Source organism: Macrotis lagotis, chromosome 8, assembly GCF_037893015.1.
Source record: "Macrotis lagotis isolate mMagLag1 chromosome 8, bilby.v1.9.chrom.fasta, whole genome shotgun sequence".
Classification (NCBI taxonomy): domain Eukaryota; kingdom Metazoa; phylum Chordata; class Mammalia; order Peramelemorphia; family Peramelidae; genus Macrotis; species Macrotis lagotis.
This window is the reverse complement of record NC_133665.1, coordinates 48,619,922-48,637,457: the sequence shown is the minus strand read 5'-3', so window position 1 is coordinate 48,637,457 and position 17,536 is coordinate 48,619,922. Positions and strand designations below refer to the sequence as shown.

The following is a 17,536-nucleotide window of genomic DNA, read 5'->3' as shown; positions in this document are numbered from 1 at the left end:
CTCAATGGTCAAAAGTGACTGTCTTTTTTTTTTTTAGGTTTTTTTTTTGCAAGGCAAACAGGGTTAAGTGGCTTGCCCAAGGCCACACAGCTAGGTAATTATTAAGTGTCTGAGACCAGATTTGAACCCAGGTACTCCTGACTCCAGGGCCGGTGCTTTATCCACTATGCCACCTAGCCACCCCCATAAAAAGTGACTGTCTTAAAGCACATGCCTAACCAGTTCTTTGCTATTCTATAAACTCAGTGTCTTCTTATTCATTCTGGGATCAAATATTATTTCACCTTTATCTCATTCCTTTAAAAATTTCCATATTATAAATTTTATAATTATTAATACAAACATGTAATTTTAAGATAAGTAAACATACACATATTAGGAATATATGCTCAAAAAATTTGCTAACAGGTTATACAATCAAAAAAGTTTGGGGAACAATGCACTAGACTATCAAAATAGCCTCCTAATAAGTCCCTGCCTTCAATTTCTACCAACAAAAATTCCATTTCAATCTATTCTATAATCACTACCAAGTTAATCTTCCTAAAATACATTTCTCATCAGGGTAGCTAGGTGGAGCAGTGGATAGAGCACTGGCCCTGGAGTCAGGAGGACCTGAGTTCAAATTTGACTTCAGACAATAATTACCTAGAGGTGTGACATTGGGCAAGTCAATTAACCCCACTGCCAAGCCCCGAAAAAAACAGAGGAGAAAAAAATACATTTCTCATCAAGTTTCTCCACTGCTAAAAAATAAAATAAAACCCTATCATTTTCAGCTACTCATTTACACTGTTTACTGAATGTAAGTAATATAAACTTCACCTTACCAGGCTCTCCACAGTCTAGTTCTAACCTATCTTTCTTTTTTTTTTAATTTATATTTTATTCTCATTTTGCACAAATTTTTTTACATTAATAAAATATTCTTGTTTACAAGTAAACAAAATACCCCCTCCCCACCCCCACCCCCCATGAATATAGATAGACTTGCTTGGGTGAAAAAAAGTAAAGGGGAAAGAAAAAAAATTAAAATAAAAAAAATAACAGTAATAATTGCAGGTATGGCCAGGTGGTGCAATGGACGAAGCACCAGCCCTAGAGCCACGAGCACCCAAGTCCATATCCAGCCTCGTAAACCCAACAATCACCCAGCCATGTGACATGCAAGCCACCCAATCCCCACTGCCCTGCAAAAACCAAAAAGAAGAGGAAAAAAAGACCCAAAATAAAATAAAATAGTAATAATAGTAGGGGTGGCTGGGTGGCAGACAGAGCATTGGCCCTTGAGCCAGGAGCACCTGGGTCCAAATCCAGCCCCAGACACCCAAAGATCACCCTACTATGTGGCCCCAGGCAGGCCACCTAGCCGCACTTGCCCTGCACCCTCCCCCAAATAATAATAACGAAAAATGTTCTTCAGTCTTTGTTCCAACACCAACAACTCTGTCAGGAGTGGATCACATTCTTTATAAGTCCATCACAAAAGTTACTTCCATATTTTTCCAACGTTGCCATTGCTGATCACAACTCCCTCCTTTCTTATTTCTCCACTACCATGTACTCTATTTTCTCTCTCCTTTCACTATGACTCTGCTGTAGGGTAGCTGAGTGGCGCAACTGACAGATCCCTGGTCCCGGGGCCAAGAAGCCCTGAGCCCCCATACCACCCCTTAGGCCCAGAATCCACCTGGCCCTGTGGTCCTGGGCAGGCCTTCCATTCCCAGCCCCTTGCAAGAAGTAAGAAAGAAAATGTGTTATATCTGGCCACTCTCCCCCCATGGTCCATCCTCTCCTCCTTTATTCAAAGCCCCACCCCTTCCCCCTGCTCCCCCCTCCTTCTTACTCCAGATGTCTATACCCCATTGAGTATATTTGCTGTTTCCTCTCCTAGCCATCTCTGATGAGAGCAAAGGTTCCCTTATTCCCCCTTGCCTCCCCCCTTCTATATCATTGCAATAGTTCATTGTAATAAAAAAAATCTTATTATGTGAAATATCTTAGACTATTCCCCCTCTCCTTTTTTTCTCCCATTCCATTTTCCTTTTTTTCTATTGACTCCATTTTTACACCATATTTTATCTTTGAATTCAGCTTTCTCCTGTGCTTCAACTATAAAAGCTCTCTCTACCTGCTCTATTAACTGAGAAGGTTCATATGAGTATTATCAGTGTCATTTTTCTATGCAGGAATACATGCAGTTCGTCCTCATTAAGTCCCTCATATTTCCCCCTCTCCTCCAATCTCCATGCTTCACCTGAGTCCTGTATCTGAAGATCAAACCTTCTGTTCAGCTCTGGCCATTCCAAAAGGAACCTTTGAAATTCCCCTGGTTCATTGAAAGTCCATCTTTTTCCCTGGAAGAGGACATTCAGCCTTGCTGGGTAGTTCATTCTTGGCTGCATTCTAAGCTCTTTTGCCTTCCGGTATATTATATTCCAAGCCCTACGAGCTTCCAATGTAGTTGCTGCTAAGTCCTGTGTGATCCTGACTACAGCTCCATGATATTTGAACTGTGTCCTTCTGGCTGCTTGTAATATTTTCTCTTTGACTTGGGAGTTCTGGAACTTGGCTATAATATTCCTAGGGGTTGGTTTTTTGGGATCTTTCTCTGGGGGATTGGTGGATTCTCTCCATTTCTATTTTGCCCTCTGCTTCTAGAAGATTGGGGCAATTTTCCTGTAGTAATTCTTTGAAAATGATGTCAAGGCTCTTTTCCTGATCGTGACTTTCAGGTATTCCAATAATTTTTAAATTAGCTTTCCTAAGTCTGTTTTCCATATCAGTTGTTTTTTCAATGAGATATTTCACATTTTCTTCTAATTTTTCATTTTTTTGGTCTTGAAGCATTGATTCCTGATTTCTGGTAAATTCATCAATCTCCCTGAATAATGGTCTTTGCCTGAAGGATTTGTTCTCCTCAGAGAGTTTTCTTATCTCTTTTTCCATCTGGCCAATTTTACTTTTTAAAGCATTCTTCTCCTCAATAACTTTTTGAACTGTTTTATCCATTTGACCTAAGCTGGTTTTTAGCATGCTATTTTCTTCAGCATTTTTTTGGATTTCCTTGACTAAGCTGCTGACTTCATTTTCATGTTTTTCCTGCATCTCTCTCCTTTCTTTTCCCAGTTTTTCTTCCAACTCCTTCATTTGATATAGCCTGAGCCCAATTTCTGTTTTTCTTAGAGTCTTTAGATGCAGGAGCTTGTGCTTCCTCATATTCAGACTGAGTATTTTGATTTTTCTTGGGCTCATTTGCAAAATATTTCTCAATAGTCTTCCTCTTATTTCTTTGCTTGCTCATTTTCCCAGCCTGGGCCTGGTTTTGGGGTGTTTCTTGAACTTTTGGGACACTCCCACAAGGGTCTCAGTGTGTGAGGCTCTGTCCTCCCTCTTGGTCTGTGAATGACCATAAGCGCCCCCCTCTGCCACAGGGCCGAGGTGGTGGGGCCCTGCTGTTCTATTGGGGGGGGGGGGGGCCCTAGACTGGGATCAGGATCTGAATGTGGTCAGAGTCCCAGAGTCCTGTTCCAGGGGCAGAGGACAGAGCTCAGCAGTCTTTCTCTCTTCACTCCCCTCCCTCAGCAAAATGGGCTCATGCCCTGGGGGCTCCTGCTTACTGGCTCCGCCTGCTTCTGTTTCCAGGTCTGGGTTGCTGAAAGACCAAGCTGCTTGCTGTGTGCCCTGAGGGCTGGGCTCCAGGTGCTCACTCTAGCAGAGGTCCCCTGCTGTTCGCCCACTTTGTGCCCGGTGCTCCCCGGGGTGCAGCCCAGGAGACTCCCCTGCTGCTGTGAGCTGCAGCTCCCAGTGCCCTGGGGCTGCCTCGGGGAGGCTGAAGTTCTTTCACTCTGGCAGGCTGCCCCTCCGACCCCGGGGAGCAGAGCCTGTCTGCTCTTTTCCAGGTTACCTTGAGTAGGAGAACTGCCTCACTGGGTCCCTTTGTGGGGTCTGTCTCTCGAAAGTTTAGTTAGAGTCCTTAGCTTATGAGTTTTATCAGAGAGCTCCTAAAACTGGATCCCTTCATGTTGTCATCTTGGCTCCGCCCCTAGGTATTCCTAACCTATCTTTCTAATCTACATTCTGCATTTCTCCCCCTCAAATATTTTACTCTCTGGATAAGTTGAATGAGTTATCATTCTCTAGGCCTAAAATACAGTTAGGTATTATTAGCCTCAGGTAGAAAAATTTTTCCCTAGGGTGGAAAATTTAAAAAACTCTGACATGAAATGAACTAAATATTATTTTACCCTAAAAATGGCAAGAATGAGGGAGGAAGGAAAATTTGGTGAAAGCTGGGAAGGGTGCAGCTTCTCCTAGGCTCCCAAACAGGGCCACTCAGCAAGCATGGGCCCCGGATACACCACCTATTCCCCATCCTACTGTGAGCACCTGTTCAATCTCCTGCTTCCCTGAAGGGGATTATGTCCTTTTAGAGCATTTGTATGAAGTTGAAGCCAGACTGAGGGGGCTCCTATTCTTGACAGTTACTGTCATGAAAGCAGTAGGGTCAACTGTCCACAGGATGTCTTGGTCACATCTCAAAAATTTCAGCAACCTAACTAAAGTATGCTGGACTGTGAGTCATATTCTAGTCTCTGCTCTGATATTAACTCTGGGGTCTTTGTTTCCTTCTCTGAAAAATAAGGACGTTAAAAAAGGTTTTCTCCAAATCCCTTCCAGTTCTAATTGTCTATAAATCTATGGGATTTGGGCATCATTTAATAGCATCTTAATTGAACCTCAATTACAATAGGAGTTGAATGAACAAGTCACTTCCCCATCTGGAGCAAGGTGGAGTAAATAATCCTTAATCTCCCCTCCAAATCTGAATATTCTGTCATGATATGTTTTAAGAGTTGCTACCTTTTAACCACTCATCACAAGTATTTATCTCTTTCCTTGGTGCAAATCTACTTCTGCTATCCAATAAATAGATTTCTTTTGATATACTACCTTGTATAAGTAAAAAAGAAAAAAGCTAAATGAATTTTATTATATGAAAAGTTTCCTACAATTTTGTGTGGTAAAATATCAAAAAGAAAAATAGTAGCCTATCTAAAAATTTCAGCTCTACCTCACAATGAATTATTTAATCTTTTTCCTTTTTCAGAGAGAAAAGGAAAAGCAAATGAATAAAAAAATGAGCTTTCATGATAACTAGCACTTAGTTATCAAGAATAATTAGTTATATAGGAAGCTGCTATGTGGTTCTGGGCTAGCTCAAGTTGCACAATCATGATTTTTTTCATAGTGAGGAGAAGGGATGAGAGGAGGGAAAGGAAAGGTCATCCTACTCAAAAATCAATAAATAGTATATTCAATAAATACCACATCAAATATTTTAATAGAACTACATACAAAACACTGATCTTCAATAATCTAGCCTTCTAAAGAATTTAGCTTTAATTAAATCAGAATAGTAACCATGTCCCCTACTTCTCAAATCATGTAAAATAACTTACACTTTGAACTAGTCATAGAAAAAAAGAGCACATTAGGAAAACTAGACTACCAAATAAAGTTAATTTTTATAAATAAATTAGGAAAGCGCTATAAGATATATTTATATTTTTGTAAAGTTCAAATTTAAGAGATCAGTACAATAAATAAACTTCAATGCACACTAGAAACTAAAACACATGGAAATGGAATGTATTTTACAAAGTTAGCTACTAAAAGCTAAAAACCATATTGCAAATGCCATGAGAAAATTAAGTCTTATGATGGTGACGATATAGAATACAGATGTCAGTGGCTTTGTTTCTAGCAAATATATACAATAAAGACAGGAACGTTAACTAGGAGGGTAGAAAGCACTCCACCTTCTTCCCTGAGCTTTTGTTCTAGCTTAACTTCCTTTATCTCCCAATTGAAGAGGATCTTAGGGCAAACATGGATTTTCCTCTCCATTCTACTCAGAGGCTCTCTGAATTTGTTTTAAGAGGCAGCATACACAATTTGAATTTGAAGGAGTTAAGCAAGAAATCCTAAATCAGACACTTCTCTGCAACCACAGGCTTCAAATCAGCACCAGACATGGACAGTCAAAAGAATAGACAATTTTATCCTTGGGAGCTTTGCCTTGCTTTGTGGTTGCCCTCAGATCTGGTGGTTCATAATCTCAGTTACAGACTAAAGAGTTGTCAGCATTGCCTTGCTAGGAAGAGGCTTTCTAGTAACTGCAACTTGGCAGATGGCTAAAAAGTCGCTGAAAGTCTAGCAAATGATCTTGAGAAGCCAAAATCCAGAAGAAAGCAGAAAAGCTTGATGACCACAACTACTGAATACACCCAGAGGAAGGGATATACCAAGTGGAAAGATATATCCTGAAGAAAGCAGAAACATGATCAAAGAACCGCATAAAATATTGTGACTTTTCCAAACTTTATCAATAGTCCTGTTATGTTGGAGATGTGAGCTAACCTGGTCATGGACAATCCCTACATGAATGAGTCCCAGTATGTGTCCCTTGACACATATTCCCTAGTCACAAGTATTCTCTATATAGCTAATCACCATGCAGGTGCCCTGGTCAAATTCAGTAATCTGTAGGGGAGTATGCATTAGGGAAAAGGAGAGGTTTTTAATTATTAATTTATTTGCTACATTATTTGATTTTTTTGAACCAACATGTTCTCCAGCTCTCTGGCAAAATTAAACACATTGATGTCCCAAAGAGTTCCTGGAGTCTGGTGTAATTTTTTTGTGGGTCAGCAGGAAATAAGGGGTGAATCTTGGGTTAATATTCAACAGAGCACAGCTTTGTTTTTGTCATTGCTTTCTTAATGCTTATGATAATATATAGTAGATACTCAATAAGCAGTTATTGAATAAATGAATGAAAAATATTACTCCACTAAAATTCAAATCCCATGTTGCATTATGTCATCAAAGTTCTCAAAAACTATACTGTGCCAAGCTGAAAAGTCTTCAAATGTATGGGTTCAGCAAAACACACACACTAAGTCTTTTGTAAGGCTAAGTTCTTAGAGGCTTTCAATGGAAAACTTACCACCAAGTAATGAATTTTTATACCCATAGCAACAAAGACTTAAATGGACTTGTGATCTGCTGAACTGATAAAATTCTGGATCTTTAATTTTAAAGCATTTGAAGGAGAAAAGATACAAATTATTCTACCATGAAGTCTCTTCATTCAATTGTTGCCTTAATGGTATGAGGTAAATAATAGGTATTTATTTTTTTCTTCTCTCTTTACAAGATTTGAAATTCAGTATAATTAACAAACCACTCTAGAACAACTATATCACACCATCTATCAACTCCATATCACACAAATTGAAGCACTGGAATAAAAGCAATTCCCTTTTGCAGTACAAGGTCTCTTGTACAACTACAATATGAGAAGCCAAGCACAATCATTTATAACTGTCCCAAATTTCCATTAAATCCTGATTATAGTTTATAAACATGTCAAAGAGTATCCAAAAGAATAAAAGTTTTACAAGAATAACAGGAATAGAAGGAGATAAGGCAAAATGAATACAAATATTTTTATTGAGGGTCTTGAACAGGTGACATAACTTAGATGATATTCTGTAATATATCTAAAAAAATTTAGATGTTTATGAAAAAAAAAAAGAACTTAGGGACTAAAGCACCAGTACTTTACTACAATTGTTTGTTCAATATTTAAAGAATACATAATTGCTTCTGTTGTAGCTTCTACTGAAATGTTTTTCTTTACATGAAAAGTAATATAAGCTTTGGGGGTGGGAGTGGGGAGGAAACATTTTTCAAAATGATCACAATCTTCCTACATTATGCAAAATTAGTGTCTAGAGTACATTCCAAGATCTTTCATATCTTTTTCCACTCCACTCATACTGTCACAACCCTAGATTAGTGCCTTATCATCTCTTTCCTTAACTACTATAATGTCTTAATTTGTCTAACTACTTCTATTCTATCTCCTTCTCCAATACATGCTACCAAATCATCTGCTTAGGCACAGTTCTGAATATGTCACTTCCCTACCCGATGGTTTTCCCTGAAATAAGATTCAAAGTCCTGTCATTCAAGGCCCTCTACATTATAACTCCTACCTATCTACCTTTCCAGCCTTATTTCCTGTTACTTCCCTTATGTAACTATGTTCCAAACAGACTGGAATGTCAATATATTGAGTTTTATATATAAATATATATAAAATTTATATATATAAATTGCATATATATTATATATAAATATATATAAAATAAATATAAAAACTCAATATAAAAACTCAATATTTCAATTTCACCTTCATGAGTTAATATAAACCATTGCCCATGCTTACAATGAATGCACTCCTTCGTGTCATGTCTATCAAAATCTTTTTCTTCCTTAAGGCTCCTTCATTTGCCACCTCCTCAGAGAAACCTTTAATAGTACTCTGTCCCTCCTCAACTTACCTTATATTTAATAATCTATGTGCATGATGTATTTCTCTTCCAGATATAAAGTAAGCTTCTTTTCATTGCTTACCTATCAGTGCTTTCACATAGTAGGAACTGAAGGAATGTTTTCTAAATTGATTGTCACATTTTTATAGTACTTTACAGCTTAAAAAATAAATACTTCAGGGGCAGCTAGGTGGCACAGTGGATAGAGCACTGGCCCTAGAGTCAGGAGTACCTGAATTCAAATCCGGCCTCAGACACTTAATAATTACCTAGCTGTGTGGCCTTGGGCAAGCCACTTAACCCCATTGCCTTGCAAAAAAATAAATAAATAAATAAAAATAAATACTTCTTTCACAGCAACCTTGTGAACTAAGGTAGGTAATACAAATATTATCCTCACTTTACAGATGAGGAAATTGAAGCCCAGAGAATCAAAATGACTTGCCAATGATTAGTAAGAAGTAGAAAAACTAAGACTTAAGTCCAGGTTGCCCAAGTGTAGTGTTCTTTCTACAACACCATTTTTATTTCAAGTTTTGCATTTCTTTCACCCAATATAATTTCCTTTCTTCTCTTTCAATACGAAAACCAAACCATCCCCAGACATGAGTTTTCAAACCTAAATTCTAATTTGTTCTGGGTTTAAATTTAAATAGTTGCCTAGGGTTTGATGGCAACTACAAAATATGTCCCAAAAACTGGGATCATCAATAACACAAATAGCTGCCAGGAACTGACCCAGAAGTTCCTTGTCTTAGTTCATTCCAGCTAACAGTTCAGACTGTATGATGTGTTCTGACTCAGCCATATCTATGGATCAGAGAAGAGATCCTTCAATGTGTAAAGTGGTAAGCTTACAGGTGGACCAATCAACCTCTCAGCAGTTGGCAGAAAGCACAAGTCTAGAAACTGAACTGGATACTAATTGAGGAATTGGATGTGGAAGAAGGAAGAAGTGTCTTAAGAATATTGGATATTAGGCAGCTGCAGATAATGGATGAAAGAAAATATTTTAACTCAATAAAATATGTTGAATATTTACTTTATGGAAGGGTTCTAGAGATAGAAGATGAAAAAAGATGCTGTGCAAATAACACAAAGCAGAATGTAGTAATTTCAAAGAAGAGATCCCCTAAAAATATTACAAAAAATATTAGGAAAATTTCAGCTAAACACAGTCCAGAAAACTCCAGGTTATGACTATCTCACATTTAAAATAGTATTTAAGAGTTTACAGAACAATTTCCTCACAAAACTTTAAAAGTTGTGATGTAGATAGTATAACTATTATTAGTCCCATTTTAGAGTTGACAAGACAGGTTCCAGGTGGACACTGACCTTTCAATAATACTTGATTTATGGACAGACCCTGAATGATATGTTCATTCTCAAAGTAAAACTGTTCCAACAACCAGAATTTGGCTCAGAATCAAAGTCATCTGCTGACACATCAACACAGGTCTGAAACTAGAGTACCTATATTTTTCTGTCTCAGGCAAGAGCCAATTGACTACTGAAGTAAAGGGAGACCCCCCCGGAACAGTGGGAAACATGATCTTAGACCTATTTTGTGTAGAAATTCTTCTCACATGCATCTTTCAGGAAACACAGGAAAAGTGTCATAATAGCAACTAATAGAAATTTCTGCCTAAATATATGCATTCCTCATTCCTCTTCAAACCTAAAACTTAGCTATCAAAAGTTGGTTTGGGGAGGCTAGGTGGCACAGTGGATAGAGCACCAGCCTAGCAGTCAGGAGTACCTGAGTTGAAATCCGGCCTCAGACACTTAATAATTACCTAGCTGTGTGGCCTTAGGCAAGCCACTTAACCCCCTTGCCTTGCAAAAAAAAAAAAAAAAAAAAAAAGCTGGTTTAGGGGCAGCTAGGTGGCATGGCAGATAGAGCAACAGCCCTGGAGTCAGGAGGACCTGAGCTCAAATCTGAGCTTTAGACACTTAATACTTACTTAGTTGTGTGTCCTTGGGTGAGCCACTGCCTTGCAAAAAAAAAAAAAAAAGCTAGTTTAAATGTTTTTGAAAGTCATCTGTTGGGGTGGCTAGGTGGTGTAGTAGATAAAAGATCGGCCCTGGAGTCAGGAGTACCTGAGTTCAAATCTGGTCTCAGACACTTAATAATTACCTAGCTGTGTGGCCTTGGGCAAGCCACTTAACCCCGTTTGCCTTGCAAAAACCTAAAAAAAAAAAAGTCATCTGTCTCTCTACAAATATTTTGCTGTTTCAACTTCATTAAAACAATTTGGCCTTCTCCCATCCCAATTATTACATCTTAGTGAGGATTTGTTATGATTGATAGCACTTGACAAACTATAATACAGTGTACAATACTCCCCAAAATAATTACTCCTGATTCTGAAATAGAGCTGGAATTATCTTAGACTGAGAATTAGATGTTCATCTTTATTTACATCTCTATCTCTTTCTTGAGCTATTGTTTTGGTTAATTGTTTTCAAAGCTATAAAAATGATAGAACTTTGAAAAGACTTTATAAGGAATTTAACTATTTTTCAGTAACTTTAAGAGGGCACTGATAGCAAGAAGCCTTGGGAAATTTAGCAGAAACTAAATACATTTTCTTGGATCTTCAATATAACAATAACTTCCCAAGTAGAGACATGAGGTCCTCAGGGTCTATAAATAGATTCGGGGAGGGGTGAGAGGGTATATATGAATTTGAACAGAAAAGAAAATACATCTTTATTTCACTATAATTGATTTCTTTTGTGATTTTATGTATTTTATAATGTATATAAAACATCATTCTGAGAAGGAATCCATAGGTGTCACTAAACTGTCAAAAGAGTCCAGGATGAAGTTTTCTCAAGAACTTCTGAACTAGAACATTTTCATTTTTTTATTTGTTTTTGTTTTTAGGATTTTTTGCAAGGCAAACGGGGTTAAGTGGCTTGCCCAAGTCCACACAGCTAGGTAATTATTAAGTGTCTGAGGTCAGATTTGAACTCAGGTACTCTTGACTACAGGGCCAGTGCTCTATCCACTGCACCACCTAGCCATCCCTAGAACATTTTCTTAAAAGACTTCATCTTCTCTGTGTATTTAAATTGAGTGCCTGGATTTTGTTTCCAAATTATCTTGGGGGGGGGGGGGGAAGCAGCAGCAAGGTGGCATAATGGATAGAGCCCAGGAGGAGTCAGGAGGATCTGAGTACAAATCTGACCTCAAATACTTAATAATTACCTAGCTGTGTGACCTTAGGCAAGTCACTTAATTCACTGCCTTTCAAAAACCAAAACAAACAAATTATCTTAGAGCACAGAAAATAGATGTTTTCTATCAGAGTTGTATCAACTACTCTTCAATCCTATCCTTAGTAGGAAAAAATCAAAAAATCTAGAATCATGGCTTTTTGTCGTTTGACCCAAGGAAATGTTAGACCATTAAACTGCCACCTACTGGGATTCCCAGCTCCCCTAAAATATAACATTAGCAAAGCTGCTCAAATTCTCCTTTTCCATCCACTTCAATAATCCCATCTCCCTACTTTAAAGTTCTAGAGTATTTTTTCATTGTCCTTTGGATCAGATTCAAAATCCTTGCAGCACTGCACTTTAAATCACTTCATCAGCTTGATAGTGGAAAAAGCACTGAACCCAAAGACCTGAGCTGTAGATCCCACTAGAGTCCTCTCTCTCTGTCTCTCTTTCTATATTTCAATTCCCTCTTCCAGTAAACAGGCATAACAAATAATAACTATACTACCTACCTCATAAGACTGTGTTAAAAGATAAATTGTATTGGGGGGGAACAATGCTACAAAGTAGAAAGGATTACTGAATTAAGGAAACCCAGATTTGATCAAGTATTTCATTTTTCTATACCTTAGTTTCTTAATCTAGCAAAAGATATATTTCCTGTAAGGAAAACTTTCTATACTCTAAACAGCTATATAATGTCTTTGCAGTGTCTGCTGGTGAGTAGGTTGTGCCACTCCATTACCAAAGTAGAGCATAGGATAAGGAGACAGATGGACAGACAAACAGAGTTATATAGACATATTTCTATATATCTCACATAACTGTCCCAATCAACATCATTTCTCAATATCATTAACACATGATGACTAAACCACAATATGTCACAAAACTCTACTGCAACATATATCATTCAACTAACAAAAACTTGATACATTTATAACATTGTTTCTATGGAATAAAATATCCTCTCAATGTTGTTTCACGTCTGTTTTCAGGAAACCTATTAATTGCATTAATTGCCTATACTTACTATCTAGTCCTAAAAAACTAATTTTTCTGCATTAAAGACACAATATAATCTCGTAACATAAATTAACCACTCCATAAAATACAAAATGCTAAAGTGGCTCTGGGAATATTTATGTATTGTTGTCCAATTGTTCAGTTGTATCTGACTCTTTATGACCCTGTGGACTATTCTGTCCATGGGAATTTCTTGGCAAAGATACTGGAATGATTTGCCATTTCCTTCTCCAGTAGATAAAGAAAACAGAGGTTAAGTAACTTGCCCAGGGCTTCACAGTCAATGAGTGTCTGAGACATGCTCTGAACTCAGGACTTCTTGACTCAAAGGCCCAGCACCCTATCTGAGGCAACTAGTTGCTTCCTATATTTATATAATCCCCATTCTAAAAAGTTGATCAATCTCTAATTTAAAATGTACTGCCAGAGAATTTGCTGCAACTTCATACTTTGATTCTTCCATTAAAAGGAATAAGGAAGTCTGTTGTATCTTGCCAAATAAAAGTCACAGAATAAATAAATAAATTGTCCTGAGTTTAGAAGAATTTGTGAGAGGCCCACAAAAGCATAGGGTAAAGATATAGAAAAACATGTTTATTTCAGTTTGCTGGAGAATAGATAAATAAGAAAGTATCAGTTTAAAAAAATACACTTAACTGATCCAAAACTAAGCTCAAAGATGATAGACAAACTTGGCATCAAATTATTTTTAAAAAATCTTTTCTTGTCTATGTTGATAACCTATCAACTACAAAAGTGGAAAGTAGCAAGCACTATCACAATCATTCTATTATGTGGACTTGCTTAATTATTTTCAGGGAATGTACTTTCCAGCGGATTTCTTGAGGTCTTTGTTTGTAGGGTAGTTTCTTGTATCAGAATAAAATCTATCAATAAATTTTAAAAGAAAAGAAATATTTAACCTTCCATGTTTACAATGTTTAGGGTTAAAAAAAAAAACCCAGACTTAAATAATCTGAACATTTTTTTTGCCTGCTCTAAGTGCCTAATTATAAAAAATGAAATTAACATTTCAACATATAATATTTATCCCCTCCAGAGGAATTTCAAATATTCAGTGACTCCAATTTCTAAACTATGATCACTCTTACTTTTTAAATGATAGAACTGTAAAATGTATTTTGTATAATTTATAAAGTTATTTATACTGCACTCTGATCTGATGTATTTCACTTAATATGATGTACCCTTCTTCCATTCCCTAGAACCTGTCAAACAATAAGTGAGTAAAAATCATAATATCACTTGCAAAAATAAGAAGCTGAGGTAATTCTCCACAACCTTACTGTGCCTGCAGAATGAAGAGCAGGGCACCAAACTATCAAGCATAAAGGTTCTGAGTTTAGCAAAAGATATTTCAGTGAGCTACAAAGTGCAGTTTCAAATCTTGCCAATTAAGACCTTAATAGTACCTAAGTCAAGCATATTTTCACCGAGTTCAAGTTTCCTAAAATTATTTGTCTACTGTCCCTTAATTTTTAAAATTACCACATTAAACTTGGAGGCAGGGAAGGATCAAGGATCAAGTAAATATAGTTTTGCCAGACAGTAGAATTATGGAAGTGTCAATGGACTTGGATGTGTCTCACTACAATCATGGAAATCAGAGCAGAAAGAGACCTTAGAGATCACTGAAGTGCAACTGCCTCATGTTACGAATGAAGTTAAATCCCAACCTTATAAAGCATATATAAAGAATAATAGAAAATACCCAATGGCCAGTGTGTATTTTGAAGGTGACAAACTAGTCATTAGATATTAATACTTGCTAACTAAAATCTTTGGCTTGAAATCCGTATGGCAAGAAGCTCCCAAAAGACAGGGACTGTGTCTTTTTTAGCTTTGGATCCCCATCACCCAGTACAACATTTCACATAATAGACATCTAATAAGTGTTTGAATGAATTCATTTCTTTCCTTAATACATTCCCATGATACAGTGTCTTAACATCACGAAACAGTTATTTTATTAAATGAAGACTTTTTAAGTAATTTTTTTAAACAAGGTACTTCCTTTCTATATGCCCTTCCTAATTAGGATTCTCTTCCCAATTAAAATTTTGGTAAAAAAAGAGAGGGGGGGTATATAAAAAGAACAAGTTTAGAAATGTAGCAGGTAAATGAAATTGCTTATTCTTAGTACCACTTTAATATACTCTATCCTGCAAAATGATGCTAAATAAAAACAAATCAAGAAAAATAGCATCACAGATTTTTTACTTAAGGTAAACTACCACTAAAAAGATTTGTGATTTTGGTGAATTGAGTTTCAAAATTCTTTTAAAAAAATTAGATTCTACACATCTGTACAGTTAATTCAAATAAATTCAATAAAAATAACTTGTGCTTTTACTATACTTTTCAAAGTGCTTTCATATATCATTTGATGCTTATTACAACTCTGTTGGGAGTGAAGCATGTGCAAATGAGGGAGACATGACTTCCAAAAATTTTTAAGTAACTTAAAAAAATTTATCTTTCTGGCTTGACTGGCAAGTAATCCTGCTTTGGGGGGACAAAAATGTTGTAAAATGGGAAGTGAAATCAAGTTAAAAGTTCTTCATTATGTTGAATATTATCTTCTAACCTACCTATCACAGGAATTTAGAAAGTTATAGGGAAATTAAAAACTACTGTATAATTAAAAATCATCCTTCCTTCTGAAAGTCTTACCTGTATCAGCACTGTTATTGATACCTAAATCATAAGAGCAAAAATCAAATTGATTTTGAGGTCCTGATAACTAAAATTATACTAAGATGACTGATTAGCCACAGGGAATGGAAAGACAGAAATACACATACCTTTCAACTGGTCAGCAACAACGCTCTGGCCAACTCGTTCAATAACTTTCCCGTCCTCCATTTCATAACGATCATCTAAATATTTTGCTGTAGCCTCCGAAATATGAACCTTGCCAGCCACACCCAGCTGCTCCATAAGATTGGCTAAGTTCACATCATTTGACCACACATCAAATTTAAACCTCCTCATGCCCAGAATGCCACATAAAACTGTCCCAGTGTGAACCCCAACTCGCATGTTCACCATTTCTTTCTTCTCCTGGCAAAACTGTTCGATGGCTTTGATCATGCCCAAACCCATCTCGATGCAGCAATAGGCATGATCGGCTCTGGGTTCTGGACACCCTGCTACACAATAATAGCAATCACCCAGAGTACTTATTTTCTCACATTTTGTATCTTCACATAAACGGTCAAAACGACCAAACAGATCATTCAGGAGCCCTACCAGGGCATGGGCAGATTTGTTGGCACTCATTTTAGTGAAACCAACAATGTCTGCAAACAAAATGCTTACTTGTTCAATTTGCTGCATCTTAAAAGGACGAAATATTATGGGAGTTTTCTGTATGGAAGACTTTTTCTTCCTGTTCTTGGGGCTTGAGGTGGAATGTCGCTTGACTGAGTTCTCACTTTCATCATCCCCCTGCTTCATTAAGTCATCAGCTATGATTCTTGGCATCACGGAGTGAATCATTCGCTCTTTCAGGGCTTTTTCTACCTCCAAGTCTTTCCCATGCATAATTGATTGTCCCACTTTAAGGAAGGTGCTCCTTGATCTAACTTCAGACATGATAAATAAGTGAATTCCAATGGCATGGATACATATGTGGAGCAAAGCTTTGCTTAGCAGCTCCCAGTGCGTGGGTCTCATTCCTGATGATGGGAAACAGCATTCATCTCGGAAATGATACCCAAAAAGCTCAAAAAGAATAGAGTAAGTTACCCCCAAGAACAAGCTTAAATACAGAGGTAAGTGCATAACAGCATAGAGTAACAAGAGTACTTCAATGCACATGGAAAAACTGCCTACTTGAGATAAGCAAGTATCTGTGGATATAACAAGGGGAGTATGATTGGAGCTGTCATCGCTTCCTGAGAGAGGAGTCAAAACCTGAAACTGTGAAGCTAGAGTCAGAGTAAAAACCAGGAGAATGAGGATCAGCGAGGTCCACACATAATGCCGAGCATAATGCTTGGTGAAGGTAAATAGAAAAAAACACACACACACCAAAAGGAAGCCCAAAGTTGGTGCCACAAAGACAATCAATTTGGATTGCATGTGGATACCAAAATAGATGCCCCAAAGAAGGCAGGCCACGCCGATGTAGAAGAGAGCATAGCGGAACCTGCGCTGGGTCTGCGGAAAGCACCTTTCCATACAAGCCTCCTCTAGGTTGGTCGAGTCAAATTTAGGGTTCCACCATCTACTGGAAGCTCTCTCGAAGAGCTGGGGCAGCTTCTTTTTCCTGCGGAGGCCTCTGTTTCCCCCTCCGGTTCTCCTGGGAACCCCTCCTGATTCACCTGAGCTGCTGCAACTGGAGGAGATGCTATACTTGCAGTGTTTGGGGTGAGGGTTGGAGGAGCAGCCCAAGTGCTGCTTGGGGTTGATTTTCACCCGGACACTGTTGCTGTCTCCACTGGAGTCACAGCTCACCTCCGTGCTGTGGTGATGCAGCAGCTGCTGGTGTGGAGGGGAGGCCATGTTGACAACAAATCTCTTAAAGGTCACCGGGAGTTATGAAAACAATCTTGATTTCATCAATGAGTCTACATATACCTCCAGACAGGAGATCCGTCAACTTTTGGAAGCACTCACTGGGTCATTCAGCCCCGCGGGGTGGGGTGGGGGGGTGGGGGGCGAGTCCTCACCATCCGCTCACAGCCTTGGCCGGCTGAAGTCCGTCTAATGGGTGCCCCAAAGGTTCGGGGCCAAGCCCGAAGGAGCCCCAGGCGCTGTGAGGGATGCTGGAGTGCGTGCCCCCGGCTGGGTATTTGCCAGGCTCCTCTCTCCCGACTTTGACCCCGCTCGCGGTGGATTGCACCGTG

The 17,536-nt window shown here is 38.1% G+C and overlaps 1 protein-coding gene across 2 annotated transcripts in view; it reads right to left on the bottom strand.

Moving 5' to 3' along the window:
* The window catches only part of ADCY9 (adenylate cyclase 9), a 248,917-nt gene extending 231,586 nt beyond the window's left edge, over positions 1 to 17,331 (bottom strand). For both annotated transcript variants that reach the window (XM_074196856.1, XM_074196857.1), the window contains exon 1: positions 15,488 to 17,331. In XM_074196856.1, the coding sequence (XP_074052957.1) occupies positions 15,488 to 17,192 (1,705 nt within the window). In that variant the 5' untranslated portion in view covers positions 17,193 to 17,331. The remainder of the gene's footprint in view (positions 1 to 15,487) is intronic.
* Between the last annotated feature and the right edge of the window lie 205 nt (positions 17,332 to 17,536).